The 19,188-nt window shown below is 45.9% G+C and overlaps 1 protein-coding gene across 1 annotated transcript in view; it reads right to left on the reverse strand.

The window, feature by feature from the left end:
* Positions 1-19,188, reverse strand: part of LOC137570977 (calpain-8-like) — a 94,018-nt gene that overhangs the window by 34,633 nt on the left and 40,197 nt on the right. Inside the window, exons 6-13 of the mRNA XM_068279675.1 lie at positions 17,953-18,036; positions 15,653-15,738; positions 13,270-13,344; positions 12,727-12,887; positions 9,227-9,402; positions 7,063-7,074; positions 3,434-3,645; positions 1,388-1,424 (exon numbers count right to left, since the gene is read on the reverse strand). Coding sequence (XP_068135776.1) covers positions 1,388-1,424; positions 3,434-3,645; positions 7,063-7,074; positions 9,227-9,402; positions 12,727-12,887; positions 13,270-13,344; positions 15,653-15,738; positions 17,953-18,036 — 843 coding nt within the window. The remainder of the gene's footprint in view (positions 1-1,387; positions 1,425-3,433; positions 3,646-7,062; positions 7,075-9,226; positions 9,403-12,726; positions 12,888-13,269; positions 13,345-15,652; positions 15,739-17,952; positions 18,037-19,188) is intronic.

Genomic DNA, 19,188 nt, shown 5'->3' on the forward strand with positions numbered 1-19,188 from the left:
ATGTCACCAGGAGTGTACTGCGCAGACACAGACCATACTGGGCCTGCGCTGTGCGCTCTTGATGACCTCAGCGGGACCGAGGACACGGCAACGCAGGCGCAGTGGTTTTCTGACTTTAAAGTCAGAAATTTCAGAAGTGAACCGGAGGCGGGGCCGGAGCATTGGGGAGTGGCTGCGCCAACACAGGATGTCTGCGGGGGACCATTTAGAAGCCCCGGGGAAGTTCAGCTCATTTTCCCCCGACCCCCCTACAGTATCCCTTTAAAGATAAGCAGAGGCAGAGAGGGGAGCCCTCATAGCAAGTAACGCCTTATCACAACACCCTTGTGCTCAAAAAGGTAGCTGAAGTGATCAAGGCTAACACCAATAGAACAGGAGGAATACACACTCTCCCCCGTTTTACCCCGCTCACCAGATCACTGCTTTGGTATATAGCGTATCAAGTCCCATGAGACAGCTTCTAAAAAGTATAGGGAAAGCAACTTTGCATAGTGTAAATCAGTTTAATAGAGCGCCCATGGCCCCTTTTAAAGTGAACCTCCGGACTAAAAATCAACTCAGCACAGCAGCACTGAAAAGGCTTTGTGTTCCTTTAACAGTTTCACAGCATCAGAACTTTGTTTCTCTTATACAAACCTCATTTTTAGCTGCACAGAAGAAAACTTCCCGGGCTTTTTTCCCCTGATGCTGTGCAAAGCATGATGGGATTTCTGATTTTGTTGTTCTCTTTCTGCTGTTTTGGTGCAATTTTTTTTTTTTTATTTACATTTTGAATTTGACATTTGAAGCCTAGCGTGTGCAGCTGGGAGGGGTAATCAGGACACAGGACAGTTGGAACTGTGTCTCCTGATCCTTGTCACCTCCTTTCAACCAAAAAGATGGCTGCCCCCATGACAAAGATGGCAGCCCCCATGAATCACAAACATTTGCCTGTTCTTTTAAAACAGGATGGGTAAGAGATTATATTACCTATCTATTCTAATCAACATAACTAATGTAACTTGATGACAGTATGTTTGTTTAGGCCGAAGTTCCCCTTTAAAATCCACGTACATTAAAAACTCTTGCATCAAAGCATATCATAGTTACACATCCAGGTATGGCTCCGGTCACCTCCTGCGCGGCCCCGGCCGGGGCGGAGCATAGGAGACGCACGCACGCTGTACACAGGATACCGGCCGGGGACGCGCAGGAGGCAACCGGAGCCATACCTGGATGTGTAACTATGATATGGTTTGATGCAAGAGTTTTTAATGTACGTGGATTTTAAAAGGGGCCATGGGCGCTCTATTAAACTGATTTACACTATGCAAAGTTGCTTTCCCTATACTATTATTTAGGACTGACAGTCCTCAGTCTTGCAAGTTTGAACTTTGTTTTTTCTTACCTCATATGGCTTTGCTTTTATTACATCACCAACTTCCCTGGGAAAACAAAAAACAAAGCAGCTGAGCTCAACGTGGTTAAACCAAGGATGGAGGACAAGCAACTTGCAGGCCACATAAGGAGGTAGGAAGGAAAGTCCACAGCACTTCTCACATACACCCAGAAATTGTTGTATTTTGCATCACAGATCAGGTACCATGTCAGACTGAACTTACCAACCCATACCCTGGTTGATTACCTACATTGGTTTCCCTCCAAAATTGCTTCTAGACTGTGTTTGAGATGTTGGATTGTGAGCCTCTCGGCAGATCAGTTAGGCCCCTTTTCCATGGGAGATAAAATTGAGTGTCTTCAGGCTGCAATATCCTGCAGCTGAATAGTAGCCGGTTGCATAGGGATCACTATAGCATCTGCTATATGGCCGGTGGCAAGTATGCATGGCCTGCAGCAATATAGAGGTCCGCAGTGGACCTCCAAGGTATAGAGTAGAGGCAGAAAATGTCTCCATTGCTGCTCTGCATGGGGGTAGTGGGCTACATCTGGCTACCTACACTGGGGGGACCTTCTTACTACTTATACTGTGGGTGCACCTTTGCTTGAGGGGGACTACTTCTGGTTACCTATATGGCAACCCCTGTGGCTACCTATACTGAGGGGGCTACATAAATGGAGGGGGAGCTACTTTTGGCTGCATATACTGAGAGTCATCTCTGGCCACCTATACTGGAAGTACCTCAAGCTACCGATACTGGAGGGCTCCTTGCAACTCTGTCTACCTGAAAATGATGTACATGGTGATGGTGGTGGTGGTGGGGGGGGGGGGGGGGTATCTTACATCGGTTTCTCATGGTCATACAGCCTACTCATTAAATAATGTTCAGACATCTAGCTCAGATTAGTACTAGTCCTCTTTCACGACATTCCTTTCACCTTTGGAATATTGCAAAACTGAAGCACCTCATTCCTTCAGAGGATCTTCCAACCCCGGTTCATACCTTATAATCACATCATGGCTGGACTATTGTAATGCCATCTATGCAGGCCTTCCAAATAATGGAATTGCCACATAACACCAATCCTTTGCTCAATACATTGGCTACCCAAAACTATATCTTGACCACCCTCAGAGTTCAACTAAAAACCTTTGGAGCCAGAGCTGCTTTCTGTCATGCTGCCCCTGCCCCATGGAATACCTTGCCAAACGTAATCAAGACAGCTCCAACCCTTTACACGTTTAAATTAAAACCCCCGCCCCCCACCCCTGTACAAAACACTATGCACTGATCTGAAACAAACTTATGCACTTTACAAAAGAAGGCACTTTACAAATGTTTTGATGTGGTTGTTGTTGATAAACCTGGACCCAATTCAATTACGTTTCTCCTGAATTTTCTCTCGGGAAAACTTTTATGTACAAAATAACTTTTCAGCATTTAACACTTGAGAAAGTACTGAAATTTAGGTAAAAGAAGTAACGCCAAACTTATTATGAGTGTTTTCTTGCTTCCTGGTGACTTAAATTGCATTTTATAGAGTATGAAACACTCTCCTGTGGGAAAATTCAGAAAAAAAAGTTACTTGAATAAGTGCCCTGGAATCCTATGACAAATACAACAACAACAACAACAACAAATAACATTTGTAAAGCGCTTTTCTCCCGTAGGACTCAAAGCGCATAAGCATGGCTCAGACCATCGTGGTACAGAGGAAGAATTTTGAAGTCCGGATATGCCAGGCTAAACAGGTGGCTTTTCAGTCTGGATTTGAATAGCTCCAGGGATAGTGCTGTCTTTACTGGGTGTGGCAGGGAATTCCAAAGAGTAGGGGCAGCATGACAGAAGGCTCGGTCTCCAGATTTTTTGAGGTGCACTCTGGGAGTGACCAAGTTTATAGAACTTGCTGATCTGAGGTTGTGAGAGGTGTGGTAGAGCTTCAGCAAGTCTTTCATGTATCCAGGGCCCAGATTGTGCAGGGATTTGAATGTCAGCAGTCCAATCTTGAAGAGAATTCTCCATTCTACTGGCTTACAGAGATTCTACATACTTACAGAGATTTGGCGGCTTTCTCAGAGAATACACGCAAACAGAAGTCTCCGTTTTTATAAGGTTCAAAAGTGGACGGGACAACGATATAATCCCCGACTGGCAGCTTCATGCGCTTGGAGACCTCCCTCAGGTTGATGTAAGTGTCGGAGCGAGCCACAGCAGTATTCCTCTGGAAGAAGTCCCTGCCGAGATGAACGTCCGTTTGGTTGTGAAACTAAAAAAAACAAAACAAAATAAAACCAAGGACAAAATCAAGAGGAAGGAGATTGCAATCAATGAAAGAATAATAAAGCTAGCCAATTATTCGGTAATCATTTTGGCTTGCATGCAAATTTAGTGCACATTGTAAGCAACATGGACTTGGTCCAATCAAATGCACTCCCTGCTGAACATGTCCTAATCCCAAGCGTCTTAAAGCCTGGTACACGCCTTCAATTGTGATTGGCCAATCACTGACCAATCTTACCACCTCCATGTAGTATGAGGGGTTTACCTACGCATTCTGCTCATAGTATTCAATATCTGTTGGCCCTCTATACTATAAAGTGGTGGTAAAATTGGTCACTGATTGGCCAATCATAGTTGAAAGTGTGTACCAGGCTTTAGGGTGTGTACACATGTCCCATTTGATTGGGCAATGATTGTTATACAGTACCACTTACATGTAATAGGAGAAATTACCTACACAATCTGTTCATAATTTTCAAGATCGGTTGATCCTCATACTACATGGAGGTGATAAAATTGGCCATTGATTGGGCCAGGGGCGATCCTATGATCCTAAGAGATCCAGGGCACTTTTGGGCACTCCAGCTGAAAGATGGGTGTGGCCATGCACCAATGTGGTCATGGGTGGAGCCAAATTTACATGAACTTAACAGCGGTCTATGTAGGCCTGCCCAGCAAAATGTTGGATGAAGCCCCCCCTCTCCATCAATACAAAACAAAAATGCAGCATATCACATAAATAGATCCATTTGAAGTAATATAATGTGTGCCCACCATTATATCTTCCATAGCAAGTGGCAGGGCTGATTTGTACAATTTACTGCCCGAGGCCCATTGTCACCAACTCCATCACCCACCTCCCTGTCCTGTGTTCCCCCTGTGCTTCCTTCATCCTGTGCTGTTCTCCCCCTGTCCTATGCTGTTCTCCCCCCCATCCTGTGCTGCCACCCCCATCCTGTGCTGTTCTACCCCCATCCTGTGCTGTCCCCCCCCCCCCCGCATCCTGTGCTGTTCTCCCCCCATCCTGTGCTGTTTCCCCCCCTGTCCTGTTCTCCCCCCCCCATCCTCCCCCTGTCCTGTGCTGTTCTCCCCCCATCCTGTGCTGTTCTCCCCCCCCCATCCTGTGCTGTTCTCCCCCCCCCCCCCCCCATCCTGTGTTATTCTCCCCATCCTGTTCTGTTCTCCCCCATATTGTGCTGTTCTCCCCCCATCCTGTGCTGTGCTTCACTGCTGTGAACTGGGTCTGTGACTGGTGTGCTTTACATGTTTGCCAGTTTCCCTGCCTGACTGTGCAAGCCCCCTGCCCGCCCCTTGCTTCCTGGTGCCTTAGGCCGTGGCCTCTGTTGCTTTGCCTCAAATCGAGCCATGGCCAGCAGATACTATGACTTCTTCACCTATAATATAGTTACACCCTTCACCAAATTCGGTTATCTGAATTCAGCCTATTTACCACCCGAGTAGAAATGGCCCGAACAGTTCGCCGGCTAACTTGTTCGCATGAACAATGGGGGTTCGCGTTCTCGAGTTCGACCCGCCCCCTTATAACACATAATTGGGCTAAGCTAAACTTTGCCCCTCTACATCACAGTCAGCAAACACATGGCAGCCAATCAGGCTGCACTTCCTCCTGGACCCCTGCCCCCCTTATAAACGGCAGCAGCGTCGGCCATTTTCTCACTCTGTCTGCTGCCTGCTTTAGTGAGAGAAGGGAGAGGTTGCTGCAGAGATAGGGAAAGCGTTAGTTAGGTCTTGTTAGCTTGCTCCTTGCTGATATTCGTGCCTGAAAAGCACAACAACAAAAAAGCTCTTTTGAAAGCTAATGTTCTTCTGATGATTTTTTTCTTTGTGTGTGCCACTGACACTGCATATACAGCCCTGTCTGTCGCAGCTGGCCCTTGCTAATTGCTATACTGTGCCAGGCCCAGCACAGTCAGTGTATACCTTTCACTGCATCTGTGTGACTGCACACTGAATATACCAGCAGTCAGTACCTTTCACTGCATCTGTGTGACTGCACATTGTATTATACCAGCAGTCAGTGTATACCTTTCACAGCATCTGTGTGACTGCACATTGTATTATACCAGCAGTCAGTGTATACCTTTAACTTTATCGGTGTGACTGCACATTGTATTATACCAGCAGTCAATACCTTTCACTGCATCTATGTGACTGCACATTGTATTATACCAGCAGTCACTGCATCTCTGTGACTGCACATTGTATTATACCAGTCAGTGCACACCTTTCATTTACTTGGATGGCAGACTTGCCCTCCATAACAGATTCTCGTTACAGGATTTCAAGTGTATTTGTCTCATCATTATACAGCAGTCAGCAGGGCCTCATTGTATTATACCAGCAGTCAGTGCATACCAGGTGGATTCCTGAATTTTTAACAAAAAGAAGACAAATTTTTCTGGTGCGTGTACATGCTTGCCTAATTTTTCTGGCTGCACTGCGGCTGCAACAACAAACAAAGGGCATGTACATGTGTCAATTCCCCTACGTGATCGTTACCGTGCTGCGGTGAAGGGGCTTGCGTATCACAATGAAGCAATGACCGGCTATATGAGTGTGTTGAGGGCCCCACCCATGATAATAAGGTTGTTGCTTCATTGTGGACAGACCAAATTCGATCAGCTGGACAGTCACTGTTGTTCAGTCATTGAGCTACCTCAGCCTGACCATATGGGCTTGAACCACCATCGCCTGCACTCTAGCCATCATACGCACCAGTCCAGCACGGCCGTCACTACACAAACAGCTGTTTGCGGTGCGTTACACAGTGAGTTTGGTCTGTCAGTGTGAAGCAGTACACTAATTACACTACCTGCTGATCCATGTATACACACGCAAGATGTTTTCAGGCACCTTATGCCTCCAATTTAGGAATGTAATGTGATTTCTTCCCTTTAGGGATTATAACCCCGCTCTGCATCAAATCCGTAATTTTCCCGGGGACATTTGGCGTGCATCCCACTCTGCCATGCCCCCCTCCAGGTGTTAGACCCCTTGAAACATCTTTTCCATCACTTTTGTGGCCAGAAACAGTGTTTGTAGTTTTTCAAGTTCGCCTGCCCATTGAAGTCTATTGCGGTTTGCCAAGTTCGCCGGTTTCACAAACTTTTGCGGAAGTTTGCGTTTGCGGTCCGCGAACCCAAAATTGGAGGTTCGAGCCATCTCTACCCCGGGGTAATAAGAGCAGATCTGTTTGCCTCACCTGAAATGAACACAAACCATTGATTTGGGTGGTAGAAGTCACAGGCTGCCATGTAATGAGGATATCAGACTAAGCAGAAATGAAAGAATTATAGCACCAGCCACCATCACCAACACATCGCTATGGCACACAAATACTGGGTCTGGCAGCGTCCCTGGCATAGAGTATTATCCAGCATACCTCTTGTGGAATCTGCAGAAAGAAAAAAAAAAAAGAATAGAATTTGTATTCCTCAAGTACATAATGTAAGGATTATGTGAGCTGCCACATCTATTACCGTAAAAAAACGTGCTTTGCTCATAATTTATTTCTTCTTAAACTGACTTATGCCTGGAACACACCATGCAATTTCCCATCAGATAGACAGTTCAAATTGATTTCTGATCTGATTTCTGAAATTAGATTGGACCTGTCGGAAATAATCGATTCAACCCGTCTATCTGAAGGGAAGTTGCATTGTGTGTACCAGGCATTAGAGAGGAACTGTAGTGGAAATAACAATGAATAAAATTGCTTATTTTTTTACAATATTAATTTGTAGATTATTTAGTCAGTGTTTGCTCAAGTTCACAGACGGTCATGACATCACACTGTGGGAGGGGTTTTACTACAATATCAGCCATACAGACAATACATTTATGACATAATGAATTGTATGTGTAGTCCAGCTAAGAAATAGAACATTAAAAGCAAAGAAAAGAGTCTCATATTGTTTTCCAGTACAGGAAAGTTCAAAGGGTCATTATTTCTGCTTTGTTTTATTGCTTAAAAGACAAAGAAGTGTGCTTTTAAAACTGAAAATGTGACAAAATGATGCAATGATCAGGCTCAGATTTACATCAGTGAAGCCTATAGGCACAGATATCCCGGCATCCTAGACTTCACCCTCCATGAACCTACAACCCCCCGCCAAACTGCACCGCAAGTGTGATGGCTGGCCCAGCTGTCACTTCTGCTTTACTTCCCTTGCCGGTCATAGATAGCTACAGGTGTGCCTTAACCACTTTACCCCCCGCGGTACGAATTTCTCCGTCCCTTTTTTCCCCCTAAAAAACCAGGGACGGAGAAATCCGTACCTTCCGCGCTACCGCCGGTGTCCGCGCTCCCGCCGCTTGTGCTCCCGCCGCTCGTGCGCGCTGCCGCCCGCTCGCCCGGAGATCAATGAACGGGAAACTCTATTCCCGTTCGTTGATCTAAGCCCCCGCAATGATGCGCGCTTCTATTAGAAACAGCGCGATCATTGTGATCTTCCCAGCCTCGTACTGCTTCCTGTAAGTGTCCTTCCGGACGCTTACAGGTCGCATGTAAACAAACACACTGTGGCCATCTTGTGGTCAAATAGTAAAACTACACCCTAAAGCATTTTACATATACAAACACATAAGTTTTACACAATAAATTAACTTATTACCTCCCACACTCCCCAATTTTTTTATTTTTTTTGTAATAACACTGTTACTTTATAAACTACGGGCTTGTAATTAGGGATGGATGCAAAACTGAAAAAAATGCACCTTTATTTCCAAATAAAATATTGGCGGCAAACATTGTGATAGGGACATAATTTAAATGGTTTTATAACCGGGACAAATGGGCAAATAAATTTCATGGGTTTTAATCACAGTAGTATGCATTATTTAAAAACTATAATGGCCGAAAACTGAAAAATAATAATTTTTTCCCACATTTTTCCTATTTTCCCATTAAAACACATTTAGAATAAAATAATTCTTGGCATAATGTCCCACCTAAAGAAAGCCTAATTGGTGGCGAAAAAAACAAGATATAGTTCATTCCATTGCGATAAGTAATAATAAAGTTATAGACGAATGAATGGAAGGAGCGCTGAAAGGTGAAAATTGCTTTGGTGTTCAAGGGGTAAAACCCCTCAGTGGTGAAGTGGTTAATGCTGAGGGTACCTCTGGATACCTAATACTAAGTAGATAGAGGTGCCCCCAAGTATTAGGTAGCAAGAGATATCCCCAGCTGAAGGGAATTCTCATCAGTGAAATGCCGTGAGCAGGGTGACTAACCTCTCATTTACACTCCGCTCGGGTCTCTGCATAGGTATGGCAGGAGGGAGGCAGGAGGGGAGGGGTGTGAGCCGCCTTTCTATCATCAGGCGCCTGTAGGCACGTGCCTACAATGCCTTATGGTAAATCTAGCCCTGGCAATGATAAAAAAAAATCAATAAAACTGAAAATAAAAAATACGAGACTTTTTTTTTGCTACTAATGTTCTTTTCACTATTCGTACTACACACAAATTTTTTCCACTTCAGGTTTGCTTTCAGTGGTTGTGTACTATGAATTCTGGGTACCTGTAAAGTGAACTGACCACCAACCTTGTACAACGAGAAACCGATAGTCAGCAAATCCTCCCCCAGCCTCTTCTGTTTCCTGCGGTTCTTCTGCATGAGACCCACCACGATGGTGCAGGAGGGATCATGGGAGCGTCCATCATGATCGTGATCTGGCTCCTCCAGCTTTATGTAGAACTGGGGGTTTGTCCAGAATGTTGCTTTAAGTGACAGAAAGGACACTGTTATCAGGAGGTATTTTATGCACAGGCCACTTTTTGTGAGCCAGCATAATAAGGGACACCGTAATAAGCCACCAGTACTAGAATCTCGATGCATAGACATAGACTGTATATAGCACTGACACTCTCTGCTGCTCTAGACAGTCTACACTGAGTAAATTCATCTCTGCCATCTTAGCTGGAGAAGTGTACAAGTCACTGCAGTAATTGATCAGATGACCATTATTGTTTTGTTATCTTGTAGAAGGGGTAGAATCCTGCAGGGGCGCTGCCAGCATACAAGTGAGGCATGTTCCTGCTTTGGGCCATATTTTAGAGATGGGCATCGCTGTCCTGCTGGAGGCCTGCCCTGTGCTCTGTGGTGCGGCTTCCACTATCGTAACTTACATGCCCAGATCCAGCGCCAAATCTCGCTGTTGTCTGCTGACACCGGCTTCACGTCCTGTCACCATGGTTACCTCCAATGGCGCCTCTCATGACGTCAGAGGTGCCGGCCGGAAGTAACCATGGTGATAGGACGCAAATCCCGTGGTAGGCAAGCAGTCATAATCAGCGCTGGATCAGGACATGTAAGTTAGGGCACCTATACTTGGCTACCTATACTGGGGAACCTATACCTGTCTAGCTATACCGGGGCACCTACACCTGGCTAGCTATACTGAGGGCACCTATTTCTGGCTATCTATACTGAGGGCACCTATTCCTGGTTACCTATACTGGGGGCGTCTATACATATCTAGCTACAGTGGCTTGCTAAAGTATTCGGCCCTCTTGAAGTTTTCCACATTTTGTCACATTACTGCCACAAACAAGAATCAATTTTATTGGAATTCCACGTGAAAGACCAATACAAATTGGTGTACACGTGAGAATTGGAACGAAAATCGTACATGATTCCAAACATTTTTTACAAATAAATAACTGCAAAGTGGGGTGTGCGTAATTATTTAGCCCCTCTGAGTCAATACTTTGTAGAACCACCTTTTGCTGCAATTACAGCTGCCAGTCTTTTAGGGTATGTCTCTACCAGCTTTGCACATCTAGAGACTGAAATCCTTGCCCATTCTTCTTTGCAAAAAAGCTCCAGCTCAGTCTGATTAGATTAGATTAGATGGACAGCATTTGTGAACAGCAGTTTTCAGATCTTGCCACCGATTTTTGATTGTATTTAGATCTGGACTTTGACTGGGTCATTCTAACACATGGATATGTTTTGTTTTAAACCATTGCATTGTTGCCCTGGCTTTATGTTTAGGGTCATTGTCCTGCTGGAAGGTGAACCTCCACCCCAGTCTCAATTCTTTTGCAGACTCCAAGAGGTTTTCTTCCAAGTTTGCCCTGTATTTGGCTCCATCCATCTTCCCATCAACTCTGACCAGCTTCCCTGTCCCTGCTGAAGAGAAGCACCCCTAGAACATGACACTGCCACCACCATATTTGACAGTGGGGATGATGTGTTCAGAGTGATGTGCAGTGTTAGTTTTCTGCCACACATAGCATTTTGCATTTTGGTGAAAAAGTTCAGTTTTGGTCTCATCTGACCAGAGCACCTTCTTCCACATGTTTACTATGTCCCCCACATGGCTTGTGGCAAACTGCAATCAGGACTTCTTCTGCTTTTCTGTCAACAATGACTTTCTTCTTGCCACTCTTCCATAAAGGCCAACTTTGTACAGTGCATGACTAATAGTTGTCCTATGGACAGAGTCTCCCACCTGAGCTGTAGATCTATGCAGCTCGTCCAGAGTCACTATGGGCCTCTTGACTGCATTTCTGATCAGCGCTCTCCTTGTTCGGCCTGTGAGTTTAGGTGGACGGCCTTGTCTTGGTAGGTTTACAATTGTGCCATACTCCTTCCATTTCTGGATGATCGTTTGAACAGTGCTCCGTGGGATGTTTAAGGCTTTGGAAATCTTTTTGTAGCCTAAGCCTGCTTTACATTTTTCAATAACTTTATCCCTAACCTGTCTGGTGTGTTCTTTGGGCTTCATGGTGTTGTTGCTCGCAATATTATCTTAGACAATCTCTGAGGTCGTCACAGAGCAGCTGTATTTGTACTGACATTAGATTACACACAGGTGCACTCTATTTAGTCATTAGCACTCATCAGGCAATGTCTATGGGCATCGGACTGCACTCAGATCAAAGGGGGCCGAATAATTATGCACACACCACTTTGCAGTTATTGATTTGTAAAATATTTTTGGAATCATTTATGATTTTCGTTCCACTTCTCACGTGTACACCACTTTGTATTGGTCTTTCATGTGGAATTCCAATAAAATTGATTCATGTTTGTGGCAGTAATGTGACAAAATGTGGAAAACTTTAAGGGGGCCGAATACTTTTGCAAGCCACTGTATACTGGAGGCGCCTATACCAGGCTAGCTATACTAGGGGCACCTAGCTATACTGGGGGCACCTATATACTGGATGGCATAACTTTTGCACCCTCACTGTGGGTACAATTTAGCCTAGAAACTACCCTGTTGTGGCAGAAGGGGCCGGGGGCAGAGCAGGGGGAAAGAGGTGACACACAGGACAGGGGGACCAGATGGAACACAGTACGGGGGACCATAGTTGACACAAAGGGGACAAGAGTTGACAGTGGGGAACAAAAGAGGCACAGGGGGAACAGATGTGACACAGAGGGGGCAAAAGAGGCACAGGGAACTGAGGTGACACAAAGCGGACAAAAGAGGCACGTGGGAACAGAGGGGTACAAAAGAGATCAGATTGAGGTTAAGGACAGAGCTACAGTCCCTATCTCGTTTGTTAACCAGGGACTGCCTGTACTTCGCTAGTCACTTTATTAGGTACGTCTTGCTTGTACTGAGTATGACATTTTTTGCCTTCAGAATTGCCTTAATTCTTCATGGCATTCTTCAGAAATTTTTGGTCCATATTGTCATGATAGCATCATGCAGTTGGTTCCACCCATATCATGTCATGGCCATGCCCATTTTTTCCTCGCGGCACGCATAGCCTGCTGCTTCTTTGGTTCTTTGGGGAGGGGCAAAAATTATGCACTGCTTGTGTTTGATGGGGTGGGGGGGGGGGGGGGAATGGGGATCAAAGTTTTGCTGGTGGTGGGGGTGGGAATAAATTGTTATGCTACTGTCCATGTGTTTGCTTTATTTATACCACACTATTGGAGAATAGGCTGCATAGCCCACTAGGGAATGATGGCCCACTGTGGGAGGGGTATGGTAGCAGCACTTGCTATGGGATTTGCAATGGATGCTGGGCCACAATATAATAGGGTGGGCCCAGTAAATCAGGCTTGTGGTACCCATCTGCTACCTGGGTTATTTTGGCAGCCTCCGGCAGTAGATCCTCGCACCCATCTCCCATTGATCAGGGTGGTATTCCATTTGTGCTGCTCATTGCCGCTCATCGTGTCCGGAGTCAGATTACAGATCTCTAGACGGGAATATTCTCTGATAAAGTCGGAATAGGACATCCTGCGCAGACAGGGAGACAAGACACTTATCACACTGACACCTTACAGGTCCCACTTATGTGTCAATGGACCCGGTTTACTACAACAATGACATAAGACTACTGAAGCTGCTTTTACAAGCATATGTTCTGTAAAGTATAAAAAAGATACTATTCTGTATATTTTATACTGAAGGCCTGTTTTTCGCATTGCGATGCGGTGCAATGAGCGCGACACACCGCATCGCTAACGAAAATATAAAGTGTGAAACCAGCCTGAAGGTTAGAAAAAGTGAGCGGAGCCAACAACAGCCAAATGTGCTAATCCAATAATAAAATGTTAAAGCGCCTACTTCTCTGCATAGAAAATGATGCACAGAGCTTGGATAGGTTGAATGTACTCACCAGAATTCTCCATCATCCTTCTGTCTGTCCAGAGCCGCTCTCACTTGGGAATCGACAGAATTCCACTCCGGGGCGCTGTATAAAAGGAGATAATAAATGCATATACAATGGGTTTCTCTTGGTAAAGTCTGTATTAGAGCACCATTCTTAATGGCACAGTATGGACCTACTCAGCCAGCTTGACACAAAATATCAGCATAAGGCTCCCTGCACACTGCAAATCCGTTTTGCGATTCCGATTTGCAATTCCGATTTTCCCTGAATGCAATCAACAGAAAAACGGAGGAAAAAATGCAGCATGCAGTGACGATTAAAAATCGGAATCGAATATAAAAACCGATTAAAAATCGGAATCGAATATAAAAACCGATTAAAAATCGGAATTCGATTCCAATTTTTAATCGTTTTTTACATCCGATTCCGATTTTTAATCGTTACTGCATGCTGCATTTTTTCCTCCGTTTTACTGTTGATTGCATTCAGGGAAAATCGGAATTGCAAATCGGAAACGGAATCGCAAAACGGATTTGCAGTGTGCAAGGAGCCTAAAAGAGAAACTCTGACTGTGTGTATGCACATTCAATTTTGATAGGCCAATGACTGGCCAAACTTACCACTTCCATGTTTCATGAGAGATTACCTACACAATATGTTCATCACTATTCATCACATTATTGATCTGCTGCATGTCTGAAGGTGTTATCATTGGATACAGAGGAAGTGATTCTCACTCGTCACTCCAGGGCCAGTCCATTCCACCTCCCCCCAGGGTGATACTCACTCATCACTCCAGGGCCAGTCCATTCCACCTCCCCCCAGGGTGATACTCACTCATCACTCCAGGGCCGGTCCATTCCACCTCCCCCGAGGGTGATAGTCACTCATCACTCCAGGGCCGGTCCATTCCACCTCCCCCTAGGGTGATACTCACTCATCACTCCAGAGCCGGTCCATTCCACCTCTCCCCAGGGTGATACTCACTCATCACTTCAGGGCCGGTCCATTCCACCTCCCCCCAGGGTGATACTCACTCATCACTCCAGGGCCGGTCAATTCCACCTCCCCCCAGGGTGATACTCACTCATCACTCCAGGGCCGGTCCATTCCACCTCCCCCCAGGGTGATACTCACTCACCACTCCAGGGCCAGTCCATTCCACCTCCCCCCATGGCGATACTCACTCATCACTCCAGGGCCGGTCCATTCCACCTCCCCCCATGGTGATACTCACTCCATTCCACCTCCCCCCAGGGTGATACTCACTCACCACTCCAGGGGCCGGTCCATTCCACCTCCCCCCATGGTGATACTCACTCATCACTCCATGGGCCGCCTCCATTCCACCTCCCCCCAGGGTGATACTCACCACTCCAGGGGCCGGTCCATTCCACCTCCGCCAGGGTGATACTCACTCAATTCCACTTCCCCCCAGGGTGATACTAACTCATCACTCCAGGATCCGGTCCATTCCACTTCCCCCTAGGGTGATACTCACTCATGACTCCATGGTCCGCCTCCATTCCACTTCCCCCCAGGGTGATACTCACTCATCACTCCAGGATCCGGTCCATTCCGGCTCCCCCCAGGGGGATACTCACTCATCACTCCAGGGCAGTCCATTCCACCTCCCCACAGGGTAATACTCACTCATCACTCCATGGGCCGGCTCCATTCCACCTCCCGCCAGGGTGATACTCACTCATCACTCCAGGGTCCGGTCCATTCCACTTCCCCCCAGGGTAATACTCACTCATCACTCCAGGGTCCGGTCCATTCCACCTCCCCCCAGGGTAATACTCACTCATCACTCCAGGGCCGGCCCATTCCACCTCCCCCCAGGGTAATACTCACTCATCACTCCAGGGTCCGGTACATTCCACCTCCCCCCAGGGTGATACTCACTCATCACTCCAGGGTCCAGTCCATTCCTCCTCCCCCCTGGGGATACTCACTCATCACTCCAGGGCCGGTCCATTCCACCTCCCCCCAGGGGGATACTCACTCATCACTCCATGAGCCGGCTCCATTCCACCTCCTGCCAGGGTGATACTCACTTATCACTCCAGGGTCCGGTCCATTCCACCTCCCCCCAGGGTAATACTCACTCATCACTCCAGGGCCGGTCCATTCCTCCTCCCCCAGGGTAATACTCACTCATCACTCCATGGGCCGGCTCCATTCCACCTCCCCCCGGGGGATACTCACTCGTCACTCCAGGGCCGGTCCATTCTACCTCCCCCCAGGGGAATACTCACTCATCACTCCATGAGCCGGCTCCATTCCACCTCCCGCCAGGGTGATAGTCACTCATCACTCCAGGGGCCGGTCCATTCCACCTCCCCCCAGTCCGTTCCATTCTACCTCCCCCCAGGGTGATACTCACTCGTCACTCCAGGGGCCGGTCCATTCCACCTCCCCCCAGGGGTTCCTAATTCGGACCAGTGGCACTCTCTGACCTCTGTACACAACCTGGAAACCAAACAAGAACAGAAGATTGTTGTGAAACTCTCTGTACCAAAAGGTGGCTGGCAAAGCAGCTGCAGGCAGAATCTTCTGCATAGGATTATTATTTTGGTGGTTATAATAAATAAGACAAATAAGCTAAAAAGCAGTATGCCTTTTTTAAGCCTGGTTCCACCCCCCACTAACCTCCTTCGCTTCTCCATTGGTCATTGAGTTACCCTCGACAGTTATTTGCCAATAGTGGAGATAAGGTTAGAGAAGAATATTCACCAAGTTCGTATACCTGCTAATTCAGAGCAGGTGTTGGGGCAACAGTTGTGGGATTTTTTTGGGGGGAAAATGGGCAAATTATTTTATGAACCCCTGATTATGGGCTCTCAGGATGAAGGGGTCACCACAGGGGTTGTGGGCACACTGTGGGCACACTTGGGGCACCAGCAAAGTCTTCTGCTGGAAGGCCCCATGTTTTTGTGCTGTGCCTCTGCTCCCGGGACTGGTGATCAAATATTTTTATGCTCCTACTGGTTGAGTTTGGACAATATTTAATGTATCACGGATGTGAATCAAGCTTGTAAAGTAAAGCCAAATCTTTATTAATAGGTATTTTGCAGCATACCCCTATGGAATACCCCAGAGGATATTCCAGTAGGCCGAAACAGGTCTGGATGAGAGCTGGCAATCAATGTAATTAATTTGGATAACACTGCATGTGGATGATGCCATTTTAATACAGGGTCCTATCTGGATTAGGGCCTGGATGTGAGTATCCTAAACATTTTATGTATGCTGTAAAATGCTTATCATTAATGACTAGGATTTATTTTACAAGAGCGAATCCCTTTATTTCTCACACTGGATCGGAATGATATCTAGGGGACGCTTCTTTAAAGGACCTCTGTCGCAAAAATCTTAAAATTTAAAATACATGTAAACATATACACATAAGAACATTTCTTCCAGAGTAAAATGAGCCATAAATTACTTTTCTCATATTTTGCTGTCACTTACAGTAGTAGAAATCTGACATTACCGACAGATTTTGGACTACCCCATTTTCTTATGGGGGGTTCTCAAGGTTTTCTTTATTTTTAAAAGCACTTAGTGAATGGCATTGCTAAGTTGCTCTGTCCAACTGCCAAAAAAGTATGCAGCGAGCAGGGAGGCTGGCCAGCATCTCTGTATAAATCTTTATTAAGGGAATGTCTTTATAAAGAATAAAGGCCATGCTCAGAATCTCCCATGAAGAGATGGACTAGCCCAAAACCTGTCGGTAATGTCAGATTTCTACTACCTACTGTAAGTGACAGCAACATAGAAGAAAAGTCATTTATGGCTCATTTTACTCTGGAAGAAATCTACTTCTTATTTATATGTGTTTTAAATTTTAAGTTTTCCTTACAGCTCCTCTTCAAAGATTCTACATCCAAGGCTCAATTTAATTAGAGGCAATTGTGAAGGATAGCACCACAGGTCTAGAAAGAAGAGACATAAAACGATTGGTATTTCTTTATATATGCTTATGCACATTTGATTTCTATAGTGATAACTGGCTGCAAATTTAAAGAGGAACTTTAACCAAGGAATGATCCCCAATCAGTAGCTGATACCCCCTTTCCCCTGAGAATTCTTTACCTTTTCTCGAATAGATCATCAGAGGGGTCTGTATGGCTGATATTGTAGTGAAACCCCTCCCACAGTGTGATGTCAGGACCTAGGTCCTGACATCACACTGTGGGAGCCTCACAGCATTTTGGGAAATAACAGCTGTTTCCAACTGCCATGCAACCATTATCTCCCTCAGTGCATATGTTTATCTATAGAAAACAACAACCTTTTAGCCTATCACATTGTAAGGGACTGTGGTTATAGATAATGGCAGTTGGTGCTGTTTTTTTCATGTCTGCCAGTAGTAAAGATGATGACGTGCAGGCCCATTGAGGATCAAACAACATGAACAAATGACATGGCGAATATCAACCATTTATTGATCTCTATTCTATTTTTTAACTTCTCACTTTGCAATGTATTGATTTATTTTCTACCTCTTTTCACTAAAGTTCCTCTTTTAGTGCAAAGATAATGTTTAGTAATTTAGTACATAAATTACAAAAAAAAAAGTGCTGAACCAGTACTTTATAGAAAAATTATAGTGGAAGTGCAGTTTGACTTTGACTTCTAGAGATGACATTATTGAATATGACAGATTGACCTCTGGCATACCTCCTCCGCGCCGGTCACGGAATAGGCGTGTCCCTTCACCAGCTTCCGGCTTGTGATGCCTTCTAGGTCATAAGCGTTTGTAATCTGCACAGAAATAAATATGTCAGCAAAGTAAAGACTCCAAACTCGGCTAAACAGGCAAAGCGATTTCTCTATTTTTCCAGATTTCATCCTAGGTGGCCACTACCTGATGACAGCGGTCACCGCTACAGATGGACAGTGAGATGCTAATATTTCCATGCATGCAGATTTTCATGCAATTAAAGAGACACTGAAGCGAAAAAAAAATGATGATATTATGATTTGTATGTGTAGTACAGCTAAGGAAAAAAACATTGATCAGATACATCAGTCTAATTGTTTCCAGTACAGGAAGAGTTGAGAAACTCCAGTTGTTATCTCTATGCAAAAAAGCTATTAAGCTCTCAGACTAACTTAAGGTGGCCATACACTGGTCGATTTGCCATCAGATTCGACCAACAGATAGATCCCTCTCTGATCGAATCTGATCAGAGAGGGATCGTATGGCTACCTTTACAGCAAACAGATTGTGAACCGATTTCAGCCTGAAACCGTTCACAATCTGTTGTGGTGGTACTGCTGCTGCTGCCCCCGCCCGCCCGCATACATTACCTGCTCCGCCGGCGCGACTGCAGTCTCCCGGTCACCGCTGCTCCGTCTGCGCTCTGGTCTCCAGGTCCGGCATGCCTCACTTCTTCTAGCCCGGCAGGAAGTTTAAACAGTAGAGGGCGCTCTACTGTTTAAACTTCCTGCCGGGCTAGAAGAAGTGAGGCATGCCGGACCTGGAGACCAGAGCGCAGACGGAGCAGCGGTGACCGGGAGACTGCAGTCGCGCCGGCGGAGCAGGTAATGTATGCGGGCTCTATTGCGTCGGTCGTCGGGCACTCGAACGCCGCTAGCGATGCGCTCTTTACCCGCGGGCGATCGACGGTTATTTTCCGCACGGCACGATCGACGGGATCGGACGAAATGGATCGAAATTCGGCGTGTAGCGTGAACGATTGGCAGCAGATTCGATCCCAGTGATCGAATCTGCTGTCGAAACGGGCGCAAATCGGGCCAGTGTATGGCCTGCTTTAGTCGTGGAGAGGGCTGTTATCTGACTTTTATTATCTCAACTGTAATTGAACTGTTTACTTTTCCTCTGCTAGAGGAGATTTCATTACTTCACAGACTGCTCTGAAAGAATCATTTTGAATGCTGAGTGTTGCGTAA

Source organism: Hyperolius riggenbachi, chromosome 4 (genome assembly GCF_040937935.1).
Source record: "Hyperolius riggenbachi isolate aHypRig1 chromosome 4, aHypRig1.pri, whole genome shotgun sequence".
NCBI lineage: Eukaryota > Metazoa > Chordata > Amphibia > Anura > Hyperoliidae > Hyperolius > Hyperolius riggenbachi.